The sequence below is a fragment of the Garra rufa genome, chromosome 19, assembly GCF_049309525.1.
Source record: "Garra rufa chromosome 19, GarRuf1.0, whole genome shotgun sequence".
NCBI lineage: Eukaryota > Metazoa > Chordata > Actinopteri > Cypriniformes > Cyprinidae > Garra > Garra rufa.
In genome coordinates, this window is record NC_133379.1 from 24,925,070 (window position 1) to 24,953,046 (window position 27,977).

The 27,977-nt window shown below is 35.6% G+C and overlaps 2 protein-coding genes across 3 annotated transcripts; both read right to left on the reverse strand.

Moving 5' to 3' along the window:
• Positions 1 to 213: 213 nt before the first annotated feature.
• Positions 214 to 11,138, reverse strand: ccdc61 (coiled-coil domain containing 61). Of its 2 annotated transcripts, none has more exons than XM_073824757.1 (13): positions 10,983 to 11,138; positions 10,191 to 10,355; positions 10,019 to 10,101; positions 8,273 to 8,433; positions 8,040 to 8,192; positions 7,673 to 7,874; positions 7,486 to 7,568; positions 6,769 to 6,992; positions 4,319 to 4,397; positions 3,761 to 3,967; positions 1,022 to 1,055; positions 864 to 930; positions 214 to 756 (listed from the first exon to the last, which is right to left on the reverse strand). In XM_073824757.1, the coding sequence occupies exons 2-13, from the start codon at positions 10,336 to 10,338 to the stop codon at positions 662 to 664; spliced, it is 1,536 nt and encodes a 511-aa protein (XP_073680858.1). In that variant the 5' UTR covers positions 10,339 to 10,355; positions 10,983 to 11,138; the 3' UTR covers positions 214 to 661. The 2 variants fall into 2 exon arrangements, with proteins under 2 accessions (XP_073680858.1, XP_073680857.1); XM_073824756.1 differs by having other exon boundaries at positions 1,010 to 1,055.
• A 1,260-nt stretch (positions 11,139 to 12,398) lies between these two features.
• lifrb (LIF receptor subunit alpha b) lies at positions 12,399 to 25,955 on the reverse strand. Its single transcript, XM_073824951.1, has 17 exons — positions 25,827 to 25,955; positions 24,284 to 24,468; positions 24,048 to 24,201; positions 23,691 to 23,945; positions 22,580 to 22,706; positions 22,343 to 22,467; positions 22,130 to 22,266; positions 21,861 to 22,014; positions 20,293 to 20,354; positions 19,985 to 20,207; positions 19,715 to 19,906; positions 19,490 to 19,591; positions 19,243 to 19,401; positions 19,034 to 19,144; positions 18,823 to 18,916; positions 16,961 to 17,024; positions 12,399 to 13,139 (listed from the first exon to the last, which is right to left on the reverse strand). The coding sequence occupies exons 1-17, from the start codon at positions 25,885 to 25,887 to the stop codon at positions 12,753 to 12,755; spliced, it is 2,592 nt and encodes an 863-aa protein (XP_073681052.1). The 5' UTR covers positions 25,888 to 25,955; the 3' UTR covers positions 12,399 to 12,752.
• Positions 25,956 to 27,977: the final 2,022 nt, after the last annotated feature.

Sequence of the window (27,977 nt, forward strand, 5' to 3'; positions counted from 1 at the left end):
CAGCATGTACATCTTTACCTTTATGTATTTGGCAGATGCTTACTAAGCAACTTACATAAAGACATATTTTATTACTACCTTGGAATCAAATCTATAAACCTAGGGTTGGGAACAGTAACCTGTATAAATAAAATTCATATGACATTCTTTTATGCTCAGTGATATAAGATATAATTCCATAGTGTCTGTAAAGAATAGACATGAACTGCAAAATCCTTTTTATATAAAAAGCTTTGTTTTTCAGTATTTCACAAAACAAAATATGACAGAATCTAAAACAGACATAAAACATACACACTAATCGTATATAAAATAAAAACAACAACAATGGTCCAAACAAACACTAATTCATAAAACGTACACAGGAATGTGTTAGAAACGATATATCCTGAGGTCATACTTTTGGACACTTCTGGTTTACTTCAAGTCTGATATGGCAACAGTCTCAAGAGCCCCCTTCACAAAGCCGGCGTAACTGCATTTTGAGTCAAGCCCAAAAGTTACATGAGGGACAAAGAAAACACGCATTCGAGTCTCATTAGTATAAATGACTATGTTACAGACACGTCTGTACACAGTGTTTAAAAAGAAATGATTGTCCAAGATTTTCAGTCTCAGTCTTTGTGCAAAAAGCCTTGATCGACATCTGAATCCACTGAGATTAGTGTCCTGTGTCAAGATCCCGCATGTAGTCCTGCAGGGCCTGGAGTCGAGCGTCAATCTCTGACAGGTCAGCACCTGTGTCAATAGATGTGTCTGAGTAGGAAAAATACACCTGGGTTACATGTATATACTATAGGTTACAACTGCATATACATAAATAATAATAGTAAAAAATAAGTAAAGAGGAAATTATGTGGTACCTGCTGCTCTCATCCTTTGGGACGGGGTGCTACACATTGGTTTTTTGTTAATGTGTCTTACCCTGGACTAATGGGGAAAAAACAATTTGAATTATCTAAGAGCTAATATTTTCAAAAACATACACACAAACAACCTAATGTTTTACATTGTTACTCACCACAGCTGGACCATTATATGCCAGTTTCCTTCCTCTGCAAATAAATAAAAACAACATTATTATTAGTCTAATTTGCTAGGAGTTAATCAGTTGATTAGCTCGTTTGATATTTATAACTAATTTAATATAATGAATTAACAGAACATGGTTTTTGAAAGTTGCTTACACTCACCAAGGCAGCATTTATTTAATCAAAACAAGTAAAACAATAATACTGTAAAAATAGTATTACAATTTAAAATAACCATTTTTAAACACTGACGTTAACATTTATTAGGGGTTCAAATGCGTAACACTGAAACCCTATTGTAATTGTTAGAATGGCCAAGATCAGCCATTTTGTTGATTGTGCAGACCAAACCGTAAATCGAAGAGACTTGAAACTTGGAGGGATGGTAGTACTCACACCGCCAACAACCTCACCAAGGAGTGCTCCAATCGACCTGACGGGGGCGCTACAGCCATCAAAAGTATGAAATCGCTCATAACTCCTAAACCAGAGATCATCAAATCTGGACCTCGAGATCCATTTTCCTGCAGAGTTTAGCTCTTACCCTAATCAATCACACCTGAGCATGCTAATCAAGGTCTTCAGAATCATTAGAGAATAACAGGTAGGTGAGTGTGATCCGGGTTGGAGCTAAACTCTGCAGCGCATTGGACCTCCAGGGTAAGATTTGGGGAACCCTGTCCTAAACTGTCAGTCGCAAAATTTTCAGGTATTTTGGATTTTTTTGAAAAACCGGCTTTTGCAAACTAGTCCTAGGTTTTTTGTCCAATCGTAACCAAACCAGTGCAGAAAGATTCTCTGGAGAGTGAATATCAATAATTATCCAAAAAAAGTTGAACTTTCAACTCACTGTTGGCAAAGTGACGCCAAAACGTTTAAGTGTCTATAAGGACATTTGCGTATCTCAAAAAAAATTGCCGCCATTAGGCCAATAAAATTTGAGCACCTATTAGACATGGTTAACAAAGACCAATCAGAACGAAGCTCGGTGGGCTTGTTTGACTCACAGCCCCGAAGGTCTGAGAGAAATTTGAAATAAATCAGCCACTGAGGGTCTAAACTATTTTTAATGGTAAACGATACATTGTGGGGGTTTTTCTCTGCATGCACATATACACGATATTCATATCATATGATAGAACTCCTCATTCTGGACAACTTCGCCTCTAGAACCACTGCGGTCAATAAAATTGTTTGTTAAATAATTGAGAAGATTATGTAGTAAAAAAAATACTTTTTCAAACTAGATTTTTTACTCAATCTGCAAAAAACACTTTAGTACAATTCTCTGGACTCTCTAGGTCAATAAATATTAGGGATGGGATGATAAATTGATTTGTTGATCGATTCTGATATCTTCCGAATGCATCACGTTTCTTTTTGGAATCGATTCTGAGCTTAGATTTAAACGCTCTAATCTAGTTTTTATCCGAACACTCAAACACTCACAAAGAAGAGTGCTGAAGAGCACTTGTGCGCTTGTTTTTATGACACGAGATTAATGTAAACACAGCCCACTGTGAATTCCCTTTTAATCCGCTTCAACCTTTTTGAATTGTATGAATCATAATTTTATGTTCAAGACAAATGCTTGTAAGGATTTGGAAACAAGTAGAGCACAGCAGTTTCTGAAGCAAGCAGTGCTGTCTGCTGTTCAAATCTCAGCTCAGAATCGATTTGAGAAAGAATCAGATGTGGAATCATTTCTCAATTCGCACAGCAACGATTTATTGTCCCATCCCTAATAATTATCAAACAAATGTTGAAATTTACATTTTGGGAAGGTATAATGGCATTGTTTAGAAAAGGGCCTGTCCGAATTTAGCCAAACTCCTATAAAGTCTAAAGGAAAACTCAAAACTTCATGAAACCTGGTGAGCACATGCGACAGGTGATTCTAAACAAGAATGCAAAGTTTTAAAGGAGATCAGACCACAGCTGGTGGTAAAACAGTCATAAATGTTAAAAAAACATAATATTTCTATGGTATATTACCTCAATTTGCCAAAAATGCTTTTTTAAAATCATTGATTTAGGTGGTTACAGGCTTGTTACATAATATCATATATGTGTTTAATGCCTTAAAGCACTTGAACCTTTATTAATCGCTTATTGCAGCTACATTTTCATTTATTTCTCCAGTCTTGAAGTCTCACATGATCCTTCATAAATCATTCTAATATGCTGATTTGGTGCTCAAGAAACATTTTTTATTATCATCATCAATGTTGAAAATATCTGTGCATTTATTGCATCCCTGCTGAACAAAAGCAAACAAGACAGATTTAAACTGGTCATGTAAAATTAAATTATAATTTTCTAGGTGCACCTTCCTGACTAATAACATATTATATGCAGACTGCAAAAAATGCAGTAGAAGTCTAGAATCATCTAGAGTCTAGACCAGGGTTCCCCAAATCTTACCCTGGAGGTCCAATGCGCTGCAGAGTTTAGCTCCAACCCGGATCACACTCACCTACCTGTTATTCTCTAATGATCCTGAAGACCTTGATTAGCATGCTCAGGTGTGATTGATTAGGGTAAGAGCTAAACTCTGCAGGAAAATGGATCTCGAGGTCCAGATTTGATGATCCCTGGTCTAGACCTTGTTATTTGTCAAGTTTGATCTGATGAACCATGTGTCCTGAAATAATTCATCAGCCAACTGACATCACATTTAACCTGCCAACAATACTTGGATAAGCAACCTATTTTGTTTATTGACTTGCCTGCTATTTAGAGGCTTAGCAAGTTCTTCAAACTCAGCTACTGATCCGTCTGAAGAGCACCGACTCCTCCTGCTCTCCACAGACACACTCCTCCCCCTGCCAGCACTTCCTGCTCTCATCAGCTGAGGAACGGGCTCTCTGGAGCGTGAACGCCCTCTTTCCATCAGAGACGGTGAAGCCAACATGTCCCTTCTAATCTTCCTCTGACTGTTGGAAACAAAAGCAGACCTCATGTATATCTGTGAAAGCAGAAAATGGGTCCAGTTGCCTACAAATAAATTCTACCAGATTATTATCATTCTCTTATCAGCCTGATCCCAAAAGTCACAGACTTCTTTTTCTTGCACTAATGTGGAAGAGGATGAACCATTTGAGAAAATGAATTCATGCAAGGAACAAAAAGAGCATACAATTCACACCTTTCATAGTAAACCATATTCCTGCTCACAGACAGGGCAATGCTGGTAGGAAAAAAGATAACAAATAAAACACAAAAAAGCAGAAACGCAGCAGGAAAGATCATTAAAACTTTAAACTGTAAAGATGAAAGTGTCTTACTTCTTCATTTCTGCCTCCTTTTGCCGTCGTTGACGGTCTTGAATGTAAGCCGTAGGGTCGAACCGAGGCACCCGTGACCCTGTCATGAAAGAAAACAAGGCTTTAAGCAAATCAAAAGCGTAAAAACACGGCTTCTACAAAGGTATAAGCCCCAATTCGAATACTGTGTTCAGAAAGGAAGTGAAGTGTACTATAGAACCCCTAAGGGCAAACAAATATGAGATAGGAGGAAATAATATACACTACCAGTCAAAAGTTTTGGATTGAAGATTTTTAATGTTTTTAAAGAATTCTCTTCTGCTCACCAAGCCTGCATTTGGTTGATCCAAAATTCACCAAAAGCAGTAATATTGTGAAATATTTTTACTATTTCAAAAAACTGCTTTCTTTGAATATATTTTAAAATGTAATGTATTCCTTTGATCAAAGCTAAATGTTCAGCATCATACCTCCAGTCTTCAGTGTCACATGATCCTTCGAAAATAATTCTAATATGCTGTTCAAAAAAAATTTTTTAAAGTATTTTCAATTTGAAATCATTTGATGATCCTAAGATCAGCATTTATCTGAAATAAAAACCTTTTTTAACATTATATACTATATTCAAAAGCTTATATGTATATCAGTACATGTGTGTATGTTCTTCTGAACTTTCTATTCATCAAAGAAACCTGAAAAAAATCTACTCAGCTGTTTTCAACATAATAAATGTTTTTTTGAGCAGCAAATCAGAATGATTTCTGAAGTAGACTTGAGTAATAATACTAAAGATTCAGCTTTGAAATCACATGAATAAATTACATTTTTACAAATATATTCAGTGTTTCCCACAGGTTTAAAGGCAATGTGTGGTGGTCAGCCCGGGGGGGGTCTATGAGGGGGTTGCAGATGAAAAGAACGATTGGATAGGGGATACGATTGGAACCCCTAAAGGTTCCTAAAGGTTAATAATTAAAAAAAAAAACTGTTAATAATTGGTTACACAGAACTTTATTACGTTAATTTAGCACCATATACAACAGCCTACTTGCTGCACAGTCTAAAACTTTTGTTAGGGCACCTTATTTTGCGGGGCTTCCTAACAAGGTTAATTTAGTTTTGCTTTTTTAAATTCGCTTTTATTTTAAATAGAGATCACGATTTCCTAGCAATTCCAAACTAAGCAAAATAATGTGAGACAAAATATTAATTGCTTCAGTCTATTAAAAAGTGTTTAATTCATTTGAATGAATTATTAATAATTTAATACATAATATTTAAAAAAGAATATATTTAATACACCAACTTGATGAATGAAAAAATGATTTGCTCACAAAAACAACTGGATGAACCTGCGTTTTTGAATCAATCTCTAGTAGTCAATGACAAATACATTTTTTAACAGTTGTTTCCATCTAGTGGTGAAACAAAGCAATCGACACAAACATTGAAGCGCCAATTACTTTCAAAAATTGACGTGCTCTGTTTTGATTTCTCTACCATAGACATCACATCAGTGTTTATATCCAAACTATGACCTTTAATCAGAATATTGCTGTGATAATATTAACGACTGGGTATTTGAAAAGACTGTTTGTGAAGCTGTTTTGCCAAAAGCTTTTTTTTTTTTTTTTTTTTAACATAAACATGATGACTGCTCTATCTGTCAGCGGCAGTGCAAATATAGATTTGAATGTTCCGGTAAGTCTTTTCAAAGGTTTAACAGACATGAGGAATCGTTGTCATTTACAAATGATCGCGTGGGTTTTTTAATTTTTGAATCTCTATCATTATTATTATTATTTTTGTTTTTGGTCGGTGTTGAATCTGTGGCGGTAGGAATTTAATCTGTGGCGCACCGCCACAGATTCGTCTATGTGTGGGAAACACTGATATTCAAAGAATAGTTTAAATAGTAAAAATATTTCAAGATTTTACTGTTTTGCTGTACTTTGGATCAAATAAATTCAGGCTTGGTGAGCAGGAGAGTTCTTTAAAAAATAAAAAGTAATTTAATGCTTTCCTTTGCAATTATATTGTTGGGTAATTATAATGTATATAAAATCGCGGGCATCAGAGGACCTACTATTAATATGCGGGCCACTGAAATTGCTTTTTACTTTCACTTTCGAGATTTGTGATCAAACATACTCTGAGTATACTACAACGTGGCAGTATCTACCACACATTTGACAAGATTAGATGTTTGTCAGTGGTGCTCAGGATCTGCAAATCATTTGCCATCATCCTATCAGTCATCTGTTTTTCCTCTGTTTATGTGGTAAGTGAAATTTACAGGCTACCGTTAGCAAGCAGCAAACCATGTCCCTTTAGTGGCTCCATAGAACACGGAATTCGTTTTCCGTGCCTTTCCAAATACAGATTCACTACTCAGCCACAACCCTACTTCTACCTTCATTTCTTGACTTTGACCATAAAGATATCATGTTGTTTATCTTCACACATCTCACCTGTTGGAGATGGTGAGGGTCTTGTGATGCAATTCCGAGACCCTGAAGAGTCTGCCCTCCTAATTCTTTCTTCTGACCTTCGAGTCCTGTCCTCCATTCTCTCCCTCGACCCCGAGCGTGCTCTTACCCCGACACGGGTCAAACTGCGCTCTCTGGATAAAGACCGATAAACCTCTCCATCACCCCTGAAACCACTTCGGCCAGACATGACTGGAGTTGCTCGACTGTTGTAAAAGGAAGAAAGAGATTAACACATGCTCAAAAAACTTAAATATGTGAACCTGGAACACAAAACCAGTCATAAGGGTCAATTCTTCTGAGATTTCTGAGATACATCATCTGAGCTTTCCATTGATGTATGGTTTGTTAGGATAGGACAATATTTGGCCGAGATACAACTATTTGAAAAACTAGAATCTGAGGGTGCAAAAAAAAATAAAAATGTATATTTAGAAAAATCACTTTCAAAGTTGTCCAAATTAAGTTCTTAACAATGCATATTACTAATCAAAATATATTAATATATTTACGGTAGGAAATTTACAAAATATCTTCATGGAACATGATCTTTACTTAATATCCTAATGATTTTTGGCATAATACAGTGTATTTTTGGTTATTGCTACAAAAATACCAGTGCTACTTAAGAATGGTTTTGTGGTCCAGGGTCACATATATGCAATAAGATTTACACGGATGGCAAATAATTAAACCTACCCGCGTCGCAACAAGGCCAGCTCAGTGGTCAGACTTTTAACACGTATCCGTAGAGCCCGTTCTGACGCCCTGAGTTCCTCCAACTACCAACAAGAGTGAATTTGAGCATTTAAATGGGTGACTATGAATGAGTGTTTTACATTATCAACTTGTTTCTCATGACCATACAACATCTGCTTACACGCACCTGTTCCAGAAGGAGGCGCTGTTCTTGGCTCCTCTTGTTTGCAGAGCGCTGGCTTTTTGCCCTTTCCTTCAGCAGCTGTTCCTCCAAGCTGTGTACAGCCTCTCTGAGCCCATGAGCCCCAGGAGTAGAACCAGCTCCTACCATCTGTAGACGATCCAGAGCCTTGGCCAAGGCCTCCTTTTCATCTCTCACCAAAGCCAACCTGATAAAGGGGACATAACATTTGCTTTTTACTCATTGTGGGTGAAATATTTCGTTACTGTGTCCTGTGCACCTGCCAGCAACTAACCAGGTAAGCAAAAGGTGTTTTGAAAGCACTGAAAATGATATCAACATGAAGTATATATTTTATTAGGATCTAACTGACTCTGCACGGAGCTTGCGTGTTTCCTGGTCTGATACTTTGTGGTCTCCTCTCAGTCCTAGTGTTTTCAGCTCAGCCCTCAACGCTCTGATCTCTCTTTGAAGCTCTGCCGGATCAGGTTTGCCAAGATATGGAAGTGGAAGTGGGTAGTGTATCCTACAAAAATATTTTTTTTTTAAAAACTGACCCATTTAAAAGACTGTTAAAACAGACTGAGTGATTAAAACTACACCGACCTGTCAAACTCCACAGTGTAGATGAGGATGAGGTATCGTTTAGCACTGAGGGCAGGAGACTGTGGCTGGGCACGAGGTCGGCCCACTACACCTGCCTTTCTGTTCCGTAGAAGCTCGAGGTCAGAATAGGTCAAGAGGTCAAGGGTCACTGATTCACTGGACTGCAAAAAAAAAATGATTATAGAGTAAATAAGATAATTAACAAAAACGTTTATTAACGTTATTAACATACAATCTAGCCATTTTTCTTTTGTCAGTAAATCAAGTGCATAATAGGATAGCCAAATTAATCAAAATAATACTGAAAAAGCAAGTTGACTTTAAAATAAAAATAAAGAAATAAAATGCTTTGCAAATCTGTCGCTTTCATTGTTGTAAACTGTGTTCATTTGCATATAGCACAGGAATTGAAGATCCAATTTATACCCTTTTTGTGGTGACACATTTAAAAGGCCAAGTGTCCATGTATACATTTTAACAAATCACATAGCTATACAAATAGTGAAAACACATAAAGTGACTACGTGTAACAGACCCTCATAACGTACATTTGGGAACATAAACAACCCTCTTCCCAAACTTGTAATGAGAACTTGAGAAGCGCTTATAAGCCAACTATTGTCAACAAAAGAGAAGCTTTTCTTTGTCTAAAAATGAAGAAATTATAACAGTTAAATTACATTTTACTACTGGAATTTTACAGGTGAAAAAAAAAATATATATATATTTTTTCTTAAACAGTATTTTTTTTTTAGTGAAATATTACAATAGTAATATTTCATATTTGTTGAGTTGTTTTCTTCAGCAATATAATAGCAACAATAATATTTGTAAATATTAATTCAATTAAATAAATAAGAATTAAATTATTGTTAATATTAAATATTAATTATTTTTTATATTTTAAAGCCTGACGTATAAGATGTATAACTAAGGTCAAATTGTGCAGCTGCACAAAATGAATTTAAAAAAAAAACTGTAATTTTTAATTGTCATATCATTTTATCAGGAGAAAATAAAATAAATAGGAAAATAAATCAATCATGTCCCCACATTAAATACACTACCAGTCAAAAGTTTTTGAACAGAAAGATTTTATTGTTTTTTAAAGAAGTCTCTTCTGCTCACCAAGCCTGCATTTATTTGATCCAAAATACAGCAAAAACAGTAACATTGTAAAATAGTTTTACTATTTAAAATAACTGCTTTCTATTTGAATACATTTTAAAATGTATTTTATTCCTGTGATCAAATCTGAATTTTCAGTATCATTAGTCTTCAGTGTCACATGATCTTTCAGACATAAATAAAAGTTAATACTTTTGTTTAGCAAGGATGCTTTAAATTGATCAACTGATGATAAAGACATTTATAATGTTACAAAAGATTTCTACAACATAAGACACTAAGATTTTTGACATAATAATAATGGTAATAATAATAAATGTTTTTTGAGCAGCAAATCAGAATATTAAAATCATAGGATCATGTGACTGGAGTAATGATGCTAAAACTTCAGCTTAGAAATCACAGGAATAAATTACATTTAAAACATATTCAAATAGAAAACAGTTATTTTAAATAGTAAAACTAAGTCAAAATTGTACTGTTATTGCTGTATTTTGGTTCAAATAAATACAGGTTTGGTGAGCAGAACAGACTTCTTTAAAAACATTAAAAATCCCACTGTCGAAAAACACTTGACTGATAGTGTAGAAATTTTATGGCCTGTATTTTTGGACCTACCTTGTTGACAGCAGACTCAAGCATGCTGCAGAATACTGGAAACTGTTTAAAATTCCCAGTTTTCCGGGTCAGGTCCTCAATATCTAATTATAAAAAAAGAAATAGAGTTTGTAATGACATAAAACAACATTTAATTTAAGCAAAAATTATCCATTTTAAAAGCTCAACTTACAGGCAGGATCAAACTCTCCTCTCCATTGGTCCGCTGTAACGACATCTGAAATCTCTACACTTAGTAACCTCTCCGCCAGTTCGACCTTAACAGCAAATTCAGTCCCCCGGAATTTCATTTCTTCCTGCACAAGTGTGCCAACCTCCATTGCTTGCCACTGACAGCCTGAAGGAATCATTGCACATTACAGCCATGTTACACATAGATAGACAAATAGACAAAACAAAGCTCATATAATGAGAACAATCATACTGTGTTATCATATCAAAACAATCATTTTAACCAGACAGTTTTTTATTATGAAGGCTTGCAGTGATTATTTTAATGTTGTTTATGTCAAACACACACTGAGCTGTCCAATACAAATGTCAACTTCTTCACAGCAATGACACAGGCAGGATTTGGGTCATGAACCATTTCAATGAAAGAGACTCTTATTACACATTACTTTACACCTCACTGAATTTCTTTGTATCATAGATACATTGAAGTTGTTACCTTATTTATTCATGAATCAGCATGCAACATAAGTTGCAAACTACTAAACATCCCAGCACGTCAGCTAAAAACTGATGGACTTGCTAACCCTGAAGATTTCCCAGAAGACATAGGGATAGTCACTCAATAACACTATAAAATCAATCCCATGAATAATAAAGACATCTTACGTGATGGTTTTGAAGGGTACAGGGGAATACGAGAGTACAGAGAATGATAAATATGCATAAGTTACTGTTACGACAGATGAATCTCAGACCATACACAACTAACGTTAGCACGCTAGCAACATACCCGTTATTGGTGGAAATGTAGGCTGCCGCGAGCTGTTCGAATAAAACTCTACATTTAAAACGTCGATGAAACAAGTGTCAAAAATAGAAAACAAATGAAAATCTATTCTCTGCTAATTTATCGAAACCATGTTCAGTGAACTGGGCCTTACTGAGCTCGAACAACTGAAAACAGCGGCTCAATGACCGGGAATTTAAAACTCCCGCCCACAAGTGTTTACATTGGTCAGCTCGTGTAGACTTCGGTATTCTATTGGCTGGATTGCGTGTCAGTCAAAAGGAAAGCTTTTCATTGTTGCAACGCCCTTAGGCAAGTCTTCACGCCCATTAAAGTGATTCTTAGGAGCATGAGTTTAAGGAGTTCTTATGTTTTTTCTATATTTTAAGCATTTTTTTTAATTATTATTTAAATATAACGCTAACACATACTATTACTTTGTATGAAACTATGCTTCATTTGTGACTTCAGTCTTTTTAAGATTGTTTCATCTGACTTTTCTTATGAAAGAAGTTCACTTTCAGATTGCAAAATAAAAATTTCCTGATAATTTACTCACCCATATGTCATCCAAGATGTACACGTCTGTCTTTCTTCAGTTGCAAATACATTTTCTGAGGAAAACATTCCAGGATTTTTCTCCATAGTGAACTTCAATGGTGGCCAAATAGGTTGAAGGTCCAAATTGCAGTTTCAATGCAGCTTCAAAAATGTAGATACTTTTTAACCACATATGCTCGTCTTGCACCAGCCCAACTTTGCGCATTATGTGACGATGTTGGAAAGATCACGTGACGTAGGCAGAAGTACCGACCCAGTGTTTACAAAGCGAACGTGCAAAAAAAGTCAAATGCCCTTTACAAAAAAACGCAAAACCACGATGTTGGACAATTTTGAAGTTGGAGAAGAAAATGAGATGGACCCTACCCAAAGCGCATATGGAATGCAGAGCTAGTGCAAGATGAGTATTTGTGGTTAAAAAGTATATAAATATTACTTTTTTTAAGAAAATGACTAATCGTTTCACTAGATAAGACTGTTATTCCTCAGGTGGGATCATGTTGAGTCCTTTGAAGTTGCACTGAAACTGCAATTTGGAACTTCAACCTATTGGGCACCACTGAAGTCCACTATATGAAGACAAATTCTGGAATGTTTTTCTTCAAAAACCTTAATTTCATTTCACCTGAAGAGTAAATTATCAGATAATTTTTATTCTGCAAGTGAACTTATTTAATCTTATCCACCTTTTTCTTCCTTTTATTTCCTTTTTTGCATAAACTTAGCCTATTTTTGTTTAATGGTAAATTAAAGATTCATACATGTTAATGCATGTAAATCTACTTAAATATCTTTCAGCACAAACTGAATTTGTATTTAGGTACAATCTCCATCTATTAATAAGAGAGCAAACAAACATTTAGAATATGTACACGTTTGAATTTTATTTCTTTCTTTCATCAAGACTTAGTCTTTATATTTAACAGCAGTCTTTTAAGCCACAAGAGGGAACTATTGCTCTATTGGAGCATAATGCTATAGCAACATCAAGGTCATAGGTTGGATTCACCAGGGTCAAAATATACAGAGGCAATTCTAAAGTAAATCACAGCTTTTTCATCACAGTATAAAAAAAATCAATACACATTTACAAGAGTTGAGAGTGTTGAGAAAAGAGTACAATAGCTTATAAATAACATGAATTCACTGGCATTTACATTGGCATAATTTGTGTATGTATGTCTATGCAACATTGAGGTCTGTCTACTGGAGCTATATATTTGCATGACATGCTGATTGGGGCTTGTAGCCCTCTTTGACAACGAAATTATTCTGAACAAAGTTAGGAGCTGGGAGGTAATCATCCTGCATTTCCAGTGTAAGCTCAGACATCTGAGTGACACCCACTGGTTCTGGCATGGTCATATTATATGAAGGGTTTTCAATAATTGTGGTGAGCTTCTCAACAGGACAATATGAGACATCAGCTGGAGATTCACAAATGTTCTGGTAGAAATGTTGTGCAGGAACCACTTTGGAGTTAGAGCCGATGAGGTCAGGGCCATGTAGATTTTCTGACATCGCATGATGGTCTAAACTGTGAACCTCTTGGATCTCACACTTCATATACTTCTCAGTTATCTGGGTCCAATAGATGCCCTGCAAACAACAAACATTTGTTGACCAGTTAACTGGTTTGCCACAGGTTACACATTAGAGATCTAGTGGTGACCCTACATCAGGGGCTCGTTCTTCATACGTCGCTAACTCAGTTAGCTGGATTTAATTGTTGACGATTTGGCATGATCTTGGATTGTTTGGTTCTTCGAAGCTCATCCTGGACTTGCTATCATAGCAACAGGTGCGCAAGCTTAAACCTGCTCGGGAGCAGGTTTATTTCATGTAAACAGGATTTAGGCTGCGCTCCTGGCGGGTTATGATTGGTTGAAATGGCGAGGTCACATCTGATTGGTTAAAGAACACGACTGACACGGACTGACTCACGTGGGAAAAGAAAAGGATTTTGCAAGAAATTGTAGAAAATAATTATGACGATTCACACACGAATGATGACCACACATTATATAGCCTATATATACAGTTGCAATCAAAATTATTTAACCCCCCAGAGACCGCAGTACTTTACAAACGATGTTTGCTCTTTCTGAAGATTCAGGACTAAATTGCATCTACAACAGTTTTCTGGCATATTAAAAGTGATAATGTCAATATATAATGTAATGTTTTTGAGTTATAGGATTTTTTAATAACACAGCTATGTCAGAATTATTCAACCCCTATTCAACATTGCTGTTTTAAGACAGTTATTTTTATGGTCAGGAACAAAATTGTCTTAAAACATAATTAAGCCTTTACAAACGTATTAAAAATGGAATTAGCTTGGGGTGTTACACATAGTATACTCTTAGCCCATAAATGTGCTGAAGGTGAGTAGCAAATATGGTAAAGTCAACAGAGAGCTCACACAAAATCAATAGAGAAGAAATAGTTTGTTATCTTAAAACAAGACATTACAAGTTCCTAGAGACACAGCTGGCAGCCGTATTCCTTAGATTAAAGTGTGTTGAACCAGAAAACCTTTGAGGGTGTTGAACAAAAAAGCACAATATCATAAAATGTTTGATCAGATCAACTGAGAAAAACTTGCAATGTACAGCCAAAGACTTGCAAGATGACCAGACGAAAGGAGGCAAAATATTTCAATGCTGTGTATAAAAAGGACACTAGACAAGTATGGTCTTCATGCTGAGGAATCTTGCTGAATACCATTCTTGACCACGAAGAACAAAAAGCTGACTTGAACATGCTAAAATTCATTTAGTTAGACCTGTGGAGTTCTGGAAGAATGTTTTATGGAATGATGTGACCAAACTGGAACTTTTTTGGATGTATGGATCAGAGGTATGTCTGGTGCAAAAAAGACAAAGCTTATAAGCAGAAGAACACCATCTCCATCATCAAACATGGAGGTGGGCCAGTCCTGTTATGGGGTTGTTTTACTGTAGCAGGAAGTGGAATACATGACCATACAAAGGATATCATGGATTTATTAAAATATCAGACCATTTTGGCAAACATTGTGATGCCTTTTGTGCAATGTCTGAAGCTAATAATCAATGGACTTTCCTGCAGGACAATCATCCCAAAGTATAAATTCAAATCTACTTACGCTTGGTTCAGGGATCAGTCATAGAATGTTTTTAAGTGGCCTGTTCAGTTTCCAGATTTAATTCTCATTGAAAATACATGGTTGAATTTGATGCAAGCAGTGGCAAAGTAAAAACCAAAGATTATCAGTGATCTGAAAGCTTTTTCAGGGGAGGAATAATTTTGAACATGAATGTTTAGAGCCAATTTAATTTTTTTATTATTATTATTATTCATCAACTTACATTCTCAGAATTACTCAAATGTGTCTTAATAAACTTTCTTTGATAGTATACTGATGCCTTTGTTTAATTTGTTTCACAAAATGTTGTTCTCTGTAGCAAAATGTCTTGCAGGTCAAGGGGGTTGAATAATTTTGATTGCAACTGTATATATATATATATATATATATATATATATATATATATATATATGTGTGTGTGTGTGTGTATGTATATATATGTATATATATACACTACCGTTCAAAAGTTTGGGGTCAGTACATTTTTATTGTTTTTTTGTTGTTGTTGTTGTTGTTGTTGTTTTTGAAGAAATTAATACTTTGGATGTATTGAGTTAATAATTAAAAAAATATTAAAAGTTAATAATAAATAATTTACATTGTTATAAAAAATATATATTTTGAATAAACACTGTACTTTTTAAACTTGTAATTCATGAAAGAATCCTGGGAAACAAATCACATCCAAAAAATATTTGCAGCACAACTGTTGATATTATCCAACAATTGATCATTCTAATAATAAATCAGCATATTAGAATGATTTCTGAAGGATCACGTGACACTTGAGACTGGAGTAACAGCTGATAAAAATTCAGCTTTTCATCACAGGAATAAATTCTATTTTAAAGTATGTTAAAATAAAAAACATTATTTTATATTGTAAAAACATTTTGCAATATTAGTATTTTTTTTCTGTATTTTTAATCAAATAAATGCAGCCTTGATGAGCATAAGAGACTTCTTTAAAGACTATTACAAGTCTTACCGACTGCAAACTTTTAAACGGTATATAAAAATAAAAATATAAATAAAATAACATATCAAGGAAAAAACATGTAACATGGGCAGCACTAACGCATTTAATTTGTCTGCTACTTTTTGCCAGCCCTCTCTCCTGGCTTTTGCAGACTTTCAGGTGTTTCCTGTCATTTTAATTAAAGACTCAAATTCGGCATAACCTTCCATTAAAAGCACTTGTTCTGCTTGATTGCCAATCATTGTTTCTACTATCGATACATATCCCCTTTTAAACCAACGCATGAACGCGCAATTATCTCAGATTAACTCAATTAACTCAAGCCGGATCATGATTAGCACGATGATATCATCTTGAATGTCTCATTTGATCTCGGATGTTTTAAGCAACGTACGAAGAACGAGCCCCAGGGGTTTTCAACTCTGGCCCTCGAGGTCCACTTTCCTGCAGAGTTTAGCTCCAACCTTGATCAAACTCACCTGCCTGTAACTTTCTAGTGATCCTGAAGAACTTGATTAGCTTGTTCAGCTGTGTTTGATTAGAGTTGAAGCTAAACTCTGCAGGGAAGTGGACCTTGAGGGCCAGAGTTGAGAAACCCAGCCCTACATGGTAGCATGGTTAGCCGATTTATTCATCCAAGTGTTTGTGTTGCAAGTGAAACATTGTTAATGAGATCTTGGTAGGATTTAAAGGGAAAGTTCAACCAAAAATGAAAATTCTGTCATTAATTACTCACCCTCATGTCGTTCCAAACTTGTAAGACCTTTGTTCAACTTTGGCACAAATTAGGATATTTTCAGATGAAATCCGAGAGCTTTCTGACCTTTCTACATAGACAGCAACACAACTAACATGTTGAAGGCCCAGAAAGGCAGTAAGGACATTGTTAAAATAGACCATGTAACATCAGTGGTTCAACCGCAACGTTACAAAGCTATGAGAATATGTTTTGTGTAAGTTTTCCATAGCACCTTTCCGGACCTTGAACGTGGTAGTTGCATTGCTGTCTATGTAGGGTCAGAAAGCTCTTGGATTTCATCAAAAATATCTTAATTCGTGTTCCGAAGATGAACAAAGGTCTTACAGGTTTGGAACGACATGAGGGTGTGTAAATAATGACAGAATTTTCATTTTTGGTTGAACTAACATAGTTTATTCCCTTTTGTCTGAGAGACAATGAGAACACACCTGCGACCCATTTTTGGCTTGTGACCCACATACATGAGGATTATAATAATTAATAAATAAATAAAAAACACCTGTTAGAAAGTTATAAATTATAAGGAGGCTGAATAAGCATTGATGACTCACCTTTGTAATCCATTTCCCTGCAAGTTTTGGTTCAGGAATATCCGGATACAGTAGTTTCTTTACCCTGAAAGATTTTTAAGAGTGACATTTTAATTGACCCTTTGCAAAAACCTGCCCTGCCCTTACTCTTGCTATGTCCGACAAACAATGCCACTCTCACACTACACATCATGTTCTAACGCAGTGAACTTCTGGTATGAAACAAGGTTTCAGCTTTAAAATGTAATTTTTCAAGAAATTTAAACAATAAATAGCGTTTTGTGGCTCTTTAATGTGTTGTGACAGATCACTATATTGATTTATTAGATCAATTGACACGTGAGCTTGTTTACTTAAAACACAAAATAAACATGAATGGATATCAGAAAGTATTTTATATAATTCAACCGCGGAAAGACGTCACAACACATAACATTTCAAGTTTAAGTCAACCAAAGTTTATCTACTATCCTGTCTGATCTGTTTGTTGGATTCAGCATTATGATTGGTCAGATCGCCTGTCAATCAAGCTGTTTGCGAAGGGTCAATTGCAGCTGAAAATAGAAAATATTGGGATTTATACAACCTGATTGGCTATTAAGAGTGCGATATTAGAGTCCAACAGAACTCCAACAGTCGTTTTTCACCATTTGTAATTGTATCTTTCGGTATTTCTCACAGCGACTGTTGTGGTGGATGCCTAAAACCACTGTAATTTTATAAATAATACTATTTTTGTGTCACGGAATGGAAAAATAAGGATTTGACCCCTTTGCAAAACATGAATTAGTAATTGGTGGCAAAACCCTTTTTGGTAATCACAGAGGTTGGATGTTTCTTGTAGTTGGTTTGGGTTATGGCCCCTTCCATTGTCCGTTTGATGAGGTGCAGTTGTCCTGTTCCCTTAAGCAGAAAAACACTCCCATAGCATAATGCTTCCACCTCCATATTTGACTACGGTGATGGTGTTCTTGGGGTCACAGGCAGCATTCCTCCTCCTCCAAACACGGCGAGTTGAATTGATGCCAAAGTGCTCGATTTTGGTCTGACCACAACACTTTCATCCAGTTCTCCTCTGAATCATTCTTTGGCAAACTTCAGATGGGAATCTACATGTGCTTTCTTGAGCGGGGGACCTTCCATACGCTGCAGGATATCAGTCCTTCACGGTGTAGTTTGTTACCAGTTGTTTTCTTGGTGACTATGGTTCCAGCTGCCTTGAGATGATTGACAAGATCCTCCCGTGTAGTTCTGGGCTCATTCCTCACCGTTCTTATGATGATTGAAACTCCATTAGGTGAGATCTTGCATGGAGCCCCAGACCCAGGAAGACTGACAGTTTTTTTGTGTTTCTTCTATTTGCGAATAATCACACCAACTGTCTTATAGCCTATTCCAGCCTTGGGTAGGTCTACAATCTTGTCCCTGACATAATTGGACAACTCTTTGGTCTTGGCCATGGTGGAGAGTTTGGAATCTGATTGATTGCTTCTGTGGACAGGTATCTTTTATACAAATAACAAGCTGAGATTAGGAGCACTCCCTTTAAGAGAGTGTTCCTAATCTCAGCTTGTTACCTGTATAAAGGACACCTGGGAGCCAGATATCTTGCTGATTGATAGGGGATCAAATACTTATCTCATTCATTAAAATGCAAATCAAAAGCGTTTTTCTGGATTTTTTTCTGCTGTTATTCTGTCTCTCACTGTTATAAATAAACTTACCATTTAAATTATAGACTGATGATTCCTTTGTCAGTGGGCAAACTTACAAAATCAACAGGGGTTCAAATAATTATTTTCCCTACTGTATCTCTCATCTACTTGTGTGATACTGCTCATTTGAAAAACATATATGACATAAGACTAGGAAAACGTCCTTACCATTTCCGTTTCCTGTAGCAAAGGACTGTGATGATAATGAAGACAAGAGTTGCTGCACCACAACCCACAAGAGTGGCCTCAATCATTTGGTCAGCTATGAAGATTTTGTCAAATTGCACACAATGTTATCACATTTGTATATTAAACATTGTATTATAAATTATAGTTTATATTATTATTATAACATATAATTAAATATCTTTATACATACTTTCAGCAATGACCCTTCTGTGTGTAGCATAGTCACCTTCCCCTCCAGATGTAAATGCACTAACGTGGAAAGTATAGGCGCCAGGACCTAATTTCAAATCAACTTTAGGCTCTAAAATGAAATAAAAAAACAAAGTATGTCCATTTGTAATGTAATCTTCTTTTTAAAGAACAAATAAACAGTGGATGCCAATTAGAGAATGAACCCACCCGTTGTCACTATTGTGTCAATTTCAGAATCAGAATTCAATGTTTTGACCTTGTAGCCTCGTATAAAGCCTTTTTGCTGATTTAAGGGCACTTCCTTCCAGGAAAGCTCAAGATTTCTTCTAGTATACGTACTTGTCAGACCCTGGACTTTCCCTGGTTCTGAGAACGGAAGAACAGAAGGTGAGGTTAACATGAAACACATTTTTATTTTTTGGTGAGCTATTCCTACTGAATCTTGACTACTTACCTTGCTCAATAGCATAACCCTTACTCCTCCTGAAAAGCTTTGGTCCATCATCCGTGCAAGCATAGATCGAGACAGTGTATCTCACTCCTGCCTCAAAAATACCTGTAAGAAATAGAATTGAAACATTTAGTTCAAAATAGCTGTCATACTCCCATAACCATAACTCACTGAGCCAAACAAAAACAGATCAGAAGTGAGTCAAATGAATCATTTATGCTTACTGACCAGACTGATTCCAGGTGTAACAGGCATCACTGTCACATTCTGGGATCTTCTCCCATTCTACAGCACATTGCGTCTTATTGTCAGTTGAAAACCATTCAACAACATAGCCACAAGTAGAACTGGGGTGTTCTTCCCAAGTCATTTCAAAGCCACCGTTATTGCCATTGATATGGGTTATACTGATTTCATTGTCTGTGAAAAGTATTATGAAAAGATCATTATTTAACCACAACCTTTTAAAACCATTTTGAAAATACTTTCAATGCTCACCAGGATAACTCGGGACAATGGCGGTAGAAGGAGGAGACAGACCGGCAGAATTTTTTGCAGAGACTGTGACAATTCGATCACTTTTTTCATTCCCAAAGGTGAAGTTGTAGCACAGCTGTGTATTATTTAGTCCTACGTTATATTTTCTGCTCAAGCCTTTGGTGTTTTCAATGGTAATTTCATATCCTGTAAGTATCCCATGGCTTTGTTCTTGAGTTAGAGGCTTTAAAACATTAAAAAAAGGTCTTTTTTTTGTTTGACTGCAGCTGCAAAGTGCGGAGAAAAGCTAAATATGTAAGTGCACTTACCTTCCACAGGACAGATGTATTTTCTTCAGAATATTGAATCCAAACATCTACTGCTTCTGGAACTGAAGAGAGATTAGTATCATATTAGTAGATGAAATCTAATGAAAAACACTAATTCATTCAGAAAGTGACTGCGTGTTAATCAGAAATGTACAGTGTTTGATATTTCTGATTGGCTTTGTTTAAAACAATTTGCATTGGCAGAAAAAAAAAACAGTAGAGACAGTAGAATGTAAGTTACTCAGTTTTAACTTCGTGTCCAACGTATTTTTAAACACCCAAAAATTCTCTAAATGTGTGAGACTTACGATTTATTAGCTGCTATAGGTAAACAACTAGAACAATGACAAAGCGCAGCACCCTGGACTTACAGTTGAGGTCAAAAGTTTACATACACATGGCAGAATCAGCAAAATGTTAATTATTTTAGCAAAATTAGAGAGATCACACAAAATGGATGTAATTATTTATTTAGTACTGACCTAATTAAGATATTTCACATGACATTTACATACAGTAAATTTTGGTTTTGGTTAAGTGATAGTTGTTCATGAGTTTCTTGTTTGTCCTGAACAGTTTCTGGGACCCACAGAGTCTTTGGTTTTTCAGCATTTTTGTGTATTTGAACCTTTTTTAATTACTTTATAATTTTGAGATCCACCTTTTCACACTGAGGACATTTGAGGGACTCATTACAAAAAGTTCAAATGCTCACTGATGCGAACCAGAAGGAAACACAATGCATTGACGTGGGGGTGAAAACTATTTGAATTTGAAGATCAGGAAAAAAAGGTTTACTTATTTTGTCTTCTGGGAAACATGTATCTTCCCTCAGTCCCTCAGTGTGAAACGATGGATCTCAAAATTATACATTCATTGTTGGAAAGGGTTCAAATACACAAAAATGCTGAAAAAACAAAGACTTTGTTTAACTGTTCACGACAAACAAGAGACTCATGAACAACTATCACAAAAAAAAAACAGTATTAAGAATCAAGCATACTGTATGAAAACTTTTGAACAGGGTCATTTTTATAAAAATGTTACTATTATTTTCTCCTGTGCACTTTATGTAAACGTCTTTTACGTGAAATATCTTACTCAGGTCAGTACTAAATAAAAAATAACATGCATTTTGTATGATCACTTTTATTTTGGCAAAATAATTAACATTTTGCAGATTCTGCAAGGTGTACGAAAACTTTTGACCTTCACTGTATGTTCCAATAAGTTGGATATATATTAACGTGTGGTATAAAAGCAAATAACGAGTGGAAATAACGAGAAGAATAACAGTAATACTGATTGCACTACAAACCATTGTGTTCATATTTAAGATAATACAATGAAATAAAATAGTAAGACGTTGTTTACAATATTGAGCAGCAAAACAAGCTGTTTTGTACAGCTAAAAATAGCTGGACGCAGATGACACCGGAAGCCGGACCCATAAAATTAACAAATGTCTCACTCTTACGCCAAAAATGAGGTGGATACATAAAAACAAAATCATTTACATAAATCAATGACATTTCATTTTAAAATATGGTAATCCTCTAAATACTTACTGTCCTCTTTAGTGGAGAACTCAATGATTTCACTCCAGTCGCCCCATTTGTAGAGGTGCTCAGAAGAGCCACATGTTACTTGAGCTGTGTATTTCGTAAAGGGCTGCAGATTTACAAGGACAGCTGATGAAAGTCCCTCTCCACTAAAGTTTTTCTTTGTAAAAGATGAAAATGTGTGTGAGAACATGTTAATATCTTCTAAGTCAAACAGTGGAGAGCTAAAATAGAATGCTTAACAATCTGAAAGCATAAAATCTGATGAGACCAACATTGTAAATGTTCCCATTGAGCTTCACTTGACAAATCATCAGAAATGAAGTACAATTTATCTTATTCCAGCTCCATCGAAGAGTTGCATTTCTCGCATTAGCAACATGGGATAATTCACTGGGCGCTCTCAACCATACTGTACAAGGAAAAACAACAACAAAAGATTAAATGTGGCCATGCAGTATTTTAAGAGATATTAAAATAAGTTTTACCTCTGCGTGTAGGGTCATCTATATCAATGAGAGTCTTCACACCAAGAGGATTTTTGGCTATCAGGGTCCATTTTGTCACCTGCTTTGTCACCCCATGTAAGGCACATTTACCAAATTGACAATCTCTGACAAAAGCAAAACATTTAGCATCAGAGAATTTAATCCATTATGACAGCAACCATGCATGATTCACTCTGTACATTAGGATGGATGTTATTTTAACAGCTGTGTGGTTACCTTCCATTAAGTGCATAATTTGTCCTTCTACTGACAGTCAGACGGGTGTCTCGACCCTTTTCCCAGTAACACTCCACAGAGCTAAGATCCCGTGTTACACATGTAAGATTCTGGTCATCTGGGGGATCTGTAGCATCCAGTGAAATTAAAACACTTTAGGCTGAGGCTCATCTTAAAGGCCAAGTAACAAATTGACAGTAACTAGAAAACAGTTATTTTCAATTGCAACAATATTTCAAAGTATTACTGTTTCTACTGTCTAAATTAATGGAGCAGTGGTGAGTTTGAGACTCTAAACCTTTAAACTATGAGTATTAGTTCATCGCTTTTGCCAACTCATCCAAGTGGCTTCATCATTTAAAATGGTGGGAATTTCCCACATGTGGCCAGATTGTGTCCATAATCCAATATACGGGGGAAAATATTTTACAAAGCTCTAACTAATCGACACCAACTGGGAAATTAAATCCAGCTGCATATGAATTAAAGGATTAGTTCACTTCCACAATAAAGGTTCCCTGATAATTGACTCACCCCAATGTCATCCAAAATGTTCATGCATTCTTTCTTCAGTCAAACAGAAATTAAGTTTTTTGAGGAAAACATTCCAAGATTTTTCTCCATAAAGTAGACTTCATTGGAGGATCAACAGGTTAAAGGTCCAAACTGTAGTTTCAATGCAGCTTCAAAGGGCATGAACCCAGCTAAGAAATAAGTGTCCTATCTAGGAAAACAAATGGTCAGCCGCAGGTCCTCAGTGAGCTCCTTTGTCTTAGCCATGACTGTCCACAAACCAACAGCAGAGAGCTTCTGTTTTTCAACCGTTGAGTAGATTAAAACAGCTGTTCCCAATGAATCAGGGTAATTAGGAAGCTTTAGAACAGCTTGGACTATTTGGAATGGTATAGAACTTTGGATTTTCCCATAGACTGTGACAGTTTGCAAAGGGTATGAATAATTTTGGACCATTGTTCCTCGGATGGGATCATTTAGAGCTCTTTGAAGCTGAAGAACATATGGGTGAATAAATTATCAAGAAATGTTATTCTGGAAGTGAACTAATCCTTTAACTTACTGTAAAACATTTTAAAACTGATGGAGTTAGACTTACAGCCAATAAACAGTGTAGAGCCTCCAGAATTTTTTTCCTCAACATCAACATCACAAGGTGTTTCTGAAATGGGTTTAGAAGTCTCATCAAATGGAATTGGATTTGTGATGTATGTCCTGTTGCTGATCCGAATTAGAAATGGGGGAAAAGGAACCTTATCTCTCTCCACGATGCAACAGAATGTGATATTACTCCCAACCATAAAAGAATTTTCTTGAGGATAGACAGTTGTTGTTTCAGCATTTAGATCTTGTCCTGTTATTTAAAAGGCAAAACAGTTAAGTTGTTGTTCAGTTGTTTTTCTGCTCTTTTGCATAATGCATGCATACAGTATGAAAACAACCTGTGGTTACAAACCGTTGTACGTATACAATGGTGTCCATTCACCACTGTGATGCTCATTATGATAATGTCTGAGTCTGACCGAATGGGAAGTGCACTGCAAAGGTATAGGTGAGGTCCATTTCCAATGATAATAGGCTGTTTTGTTGGGCATCACATGTATAGTTTCCTAAAACAGTTATTTGACATTAAAGGAAAATTACCTTAGATATATATTCCATTGCGTTTGTAAAAAAAAAAACCTTACTTACAAAATGAACAGTCCTCATCTGTTCAGTACGAAGGACCTCTATGTCGTAGCTGACATTCTCGGATTCATCATTTTCAGCAAACTCATCTCTCCATGTAACGTTCAACACATATGCACCACAATCAGATATTTTACAAAAGGTTTCTTCTGGATACAATTTCACCTCTTTTATAGAAACTGGGTGCCCTGTTGATAATACAATAAGTCAGTTCTTCTATCAGTGGTCACAACTAACAATTAAAAATAGTGTTGGACAATGATGGTATTGTATTTTTAAAGAAATAGTTTAAAGGAATAGTTCACCCATAAATGAACATTTTCTGATAATGTACTCATCCAAGATGCAGATGTGTTTGTTTCGTTGAAAAATAGGTTAGCATTACAATAAACGGGTCCTCTGCAGTGAATGGGTGCTGTCAGAATGAGAGCCCAAACAGTTGATAAAAACATTATTATCCACATGACTCCAGTTCATCATTTAAAAGATACGTCATCACAAGAAACAAATCCTTTATTTTAACTTTTAACCGCTCTGCCCAATAATCCACAATAACACATAATAACATTTTGGACTGTTTTCACTTTTAAACAGTGCTTAATCTGTGCATATTTCTCTTCTGATTCTGCTAAAATGACTTTTCTCGGACTGGAGTCGTGTGGATTATTGTGATGTTTTTATCAGCTGTTTGGACTCTCATTCTGACGGCACCCATTCACTGCAGGGGATCCATTGGTGAGCAATATGTAACGCTAAATTTCTCCAAATCTGTTCCGATGAAGAAACAAACTCATCTGCATATCAGATGCCTGTGGGTGCAAATTTAACAAATGTGACCCTGGACCACAAAACCAGTCTTATTTGGAGCAATAGCCAAAAATACATTGTATGGGTCAAAATTATCGATTCTTCTTTTATGCCAAAAATCATTAGAATATTAAGCAAAGATCCATGTTCAATGAAGAAATGTTGTAAATTTCCTACTGTAAATATATTCATTTTTGATTAGTAATATGCATTGCTAAGAACTTTTTCTCACTATTTTGATTTTTTGTTTCTTTTTTGCACCCTTAGATTTCATATTTTCAAATAGTTGTATCTCATCCAAATATTGTCCAATCCTAACATCCACACATCAGTGGAAAACTTATTTGTGACCTTGGACCACAAAACCAGTCATAAGGGTCTTTTTTTAATTGAGATGCATACATTCTCTGAAAGCTGAATAAATAAGCTTTCAGGATATGATTGTTAGGATAGGACAATATTTGGCCGAGATGCAACTATCTGAAAATCTGGAATCTGAGGGTGCAAAAAAAATCTAAATATTGAGAAACTCACCTTTAAAGTTATCCAAATGAAGTTTTTAGCAATGCATATTACTAATCAAATATATATATATATATTTATATTTATATTTATATATAATTTCAATACAACTGACCCATATGACTGGTTTTGTGGTCCAGGGTCACACATTTTAATTGTTGGTTGAACTGTTTCTTTAAAAGTTTACCAACAGTAGTTAAATGCGTTCAATACTCACCATCCTGCTCTGTTTGGCCAGTTAGAGAAAAAAGCAAAGCACACAAAATCCAGACTGACATGATAAAGCTCAGGATGTTCTGGACATGTAATGGCGCACCAGTTTCTCCATTAGCAATTAGATCTGCTAAGGAAACAACATGGTTCTTATCAATTAAGCATGGCTAAATAGCATCTTCTAATAAGGTACAAAAATGGAAAGAAACGATCTTTCTTCCCTAATGGGTTTTAATATACACGACACAGAGACAGTAAAGTGAAAGGAGAGAGAGAAAATGGATTCACTAGGACATGAATAACTGCATTACCTTGAGTGTGTGAGGAAGCTACGCACCGCACCACAGCCCAACCGGGTTTTTAAAAAAAAAATCAAAACTATAATTTGTTGATTTTTGTTATTTGGTCATTCAGATATACAAGAAGTACAACATTTCTTACTCTGATGGAGAAACTCTAGACCCTCTATTCATGTTGACATGACAAAAATGTAATATTTTATACTATGAGCAATGAATAATCTAATCAAACATAATTTATCAGGCCATTAAGAAGCAGTAATCCTGATTATTTGTGTATGACTACTGGACAAACTGAGGCTTGAAGTCTGTTCATGATAAGACCTTAATCATTTATGATGCGTGGCTATGACAATGAGTAGTAAACACACCACAGATGGTGAATGAACATACTTCGGTCTAAACAAATATGTGACCCTGGACCACAAAACCAGTCTTAAGTCGCTGGGGTATATTTGTAGCAATAGCCAAAAATACATTGCATGGGTCAAAATTTTTGATTTTTCTTTTATGCCAAAAATCATTAGGAAATTAAGTAAAGATCATGTTCCATGATGATTCTTTGTAAAATTCCTACTGTAAATATATCAAAATGTAATTTTTGATTAGTAATATGCATTGTTAAGAACCTAATTTGGACAACTTTAAAGGTGATTTTCTCAGTATTTAGATTTTTTTGCACCCTCAGATTCCTGATTTTCAAATAGATGTATCTCGGCCAAATATTGTCCTATCCTAACAAACCATACATCAATAGAAAGCTTATTTATTGAGGAATCATATGATGTATACATCTCAGTTTTGTAAAATTTAACCTTATGACTGGTTTTGTGGTCCAGGGTCACATATAGGCTACGTCCAAAACATCAAATGCTGATCCAGTACGTTTAAACCAAAAGTACCAAGGAATATTACTGAGAATAGAAAGCATTATTTTTTACATCAAAACACACCAGACACATTCGTTTCAAGTGCTTTCACTTTAGATATGACGGGACATTTTGTATAACGTTTATATATTTTGCTGTCTCATCTGATTTCATACACCATAAGCGTTTGTTTGCTTATTTATTTCGCAACCTAATATATAAATGGTTTCAGTTGTTCAGAACATCTCTTCAGCTGTTAAATGACTCAAGAGTTGATTTTGTGTTTGTAAGATCCATATTACTCATAGGACTTGCATAGTCATTCTTTACAGATGATACCAAGACCATATGTCTACTTTTATTTTAAAAAAGGAATCTTATCCCTGCTGAAAAAAAACAGCATATGCTGGTTAGGTAGGTTTTGGTGCTGGGATGCTGGTTTTAGCTGGTTTATGCTGGTCCTTTGCTGGTTTATGCTGGTCATGTTGCTGGTCAAGGACCAGCATAAACCAGCAAAGGACCAGCATAAACCAGCAAATGGCCAGCATAAACCAGCTAAAACCAGCATCCCAGCACCAAAACCTACCTAACCAGCATATGCTGTTTTTTCCAGCAGGGAACAAGTCGTATCTGACTAAAAATGACTAAAATGTTTTAAAAATGGATTATGGCACAGAAGTTATGTAAATAATATACATTACCTAATAATATAGAACTATCGAATACGTGAGGCAAAGATAGGCTAATAATCAGGCAGGCTATGCCACAAAACACATCCAGCTAGTTAACATGTCAATTAGTTACATTACACTATCATTGATTCGTATTATTGGCAACACTAACATTACACAAAGTCGTTTATGAAAGTTTATGAAACGAATTAGAAGAATAAACACCCACCTGTGTAAAGTGTTCGCAGCCTCAAAAAGAATCAGCTGCGGTTTTCCTCAGATTATTTTCGTCCACAGCTAAACATGTAAAACGTAT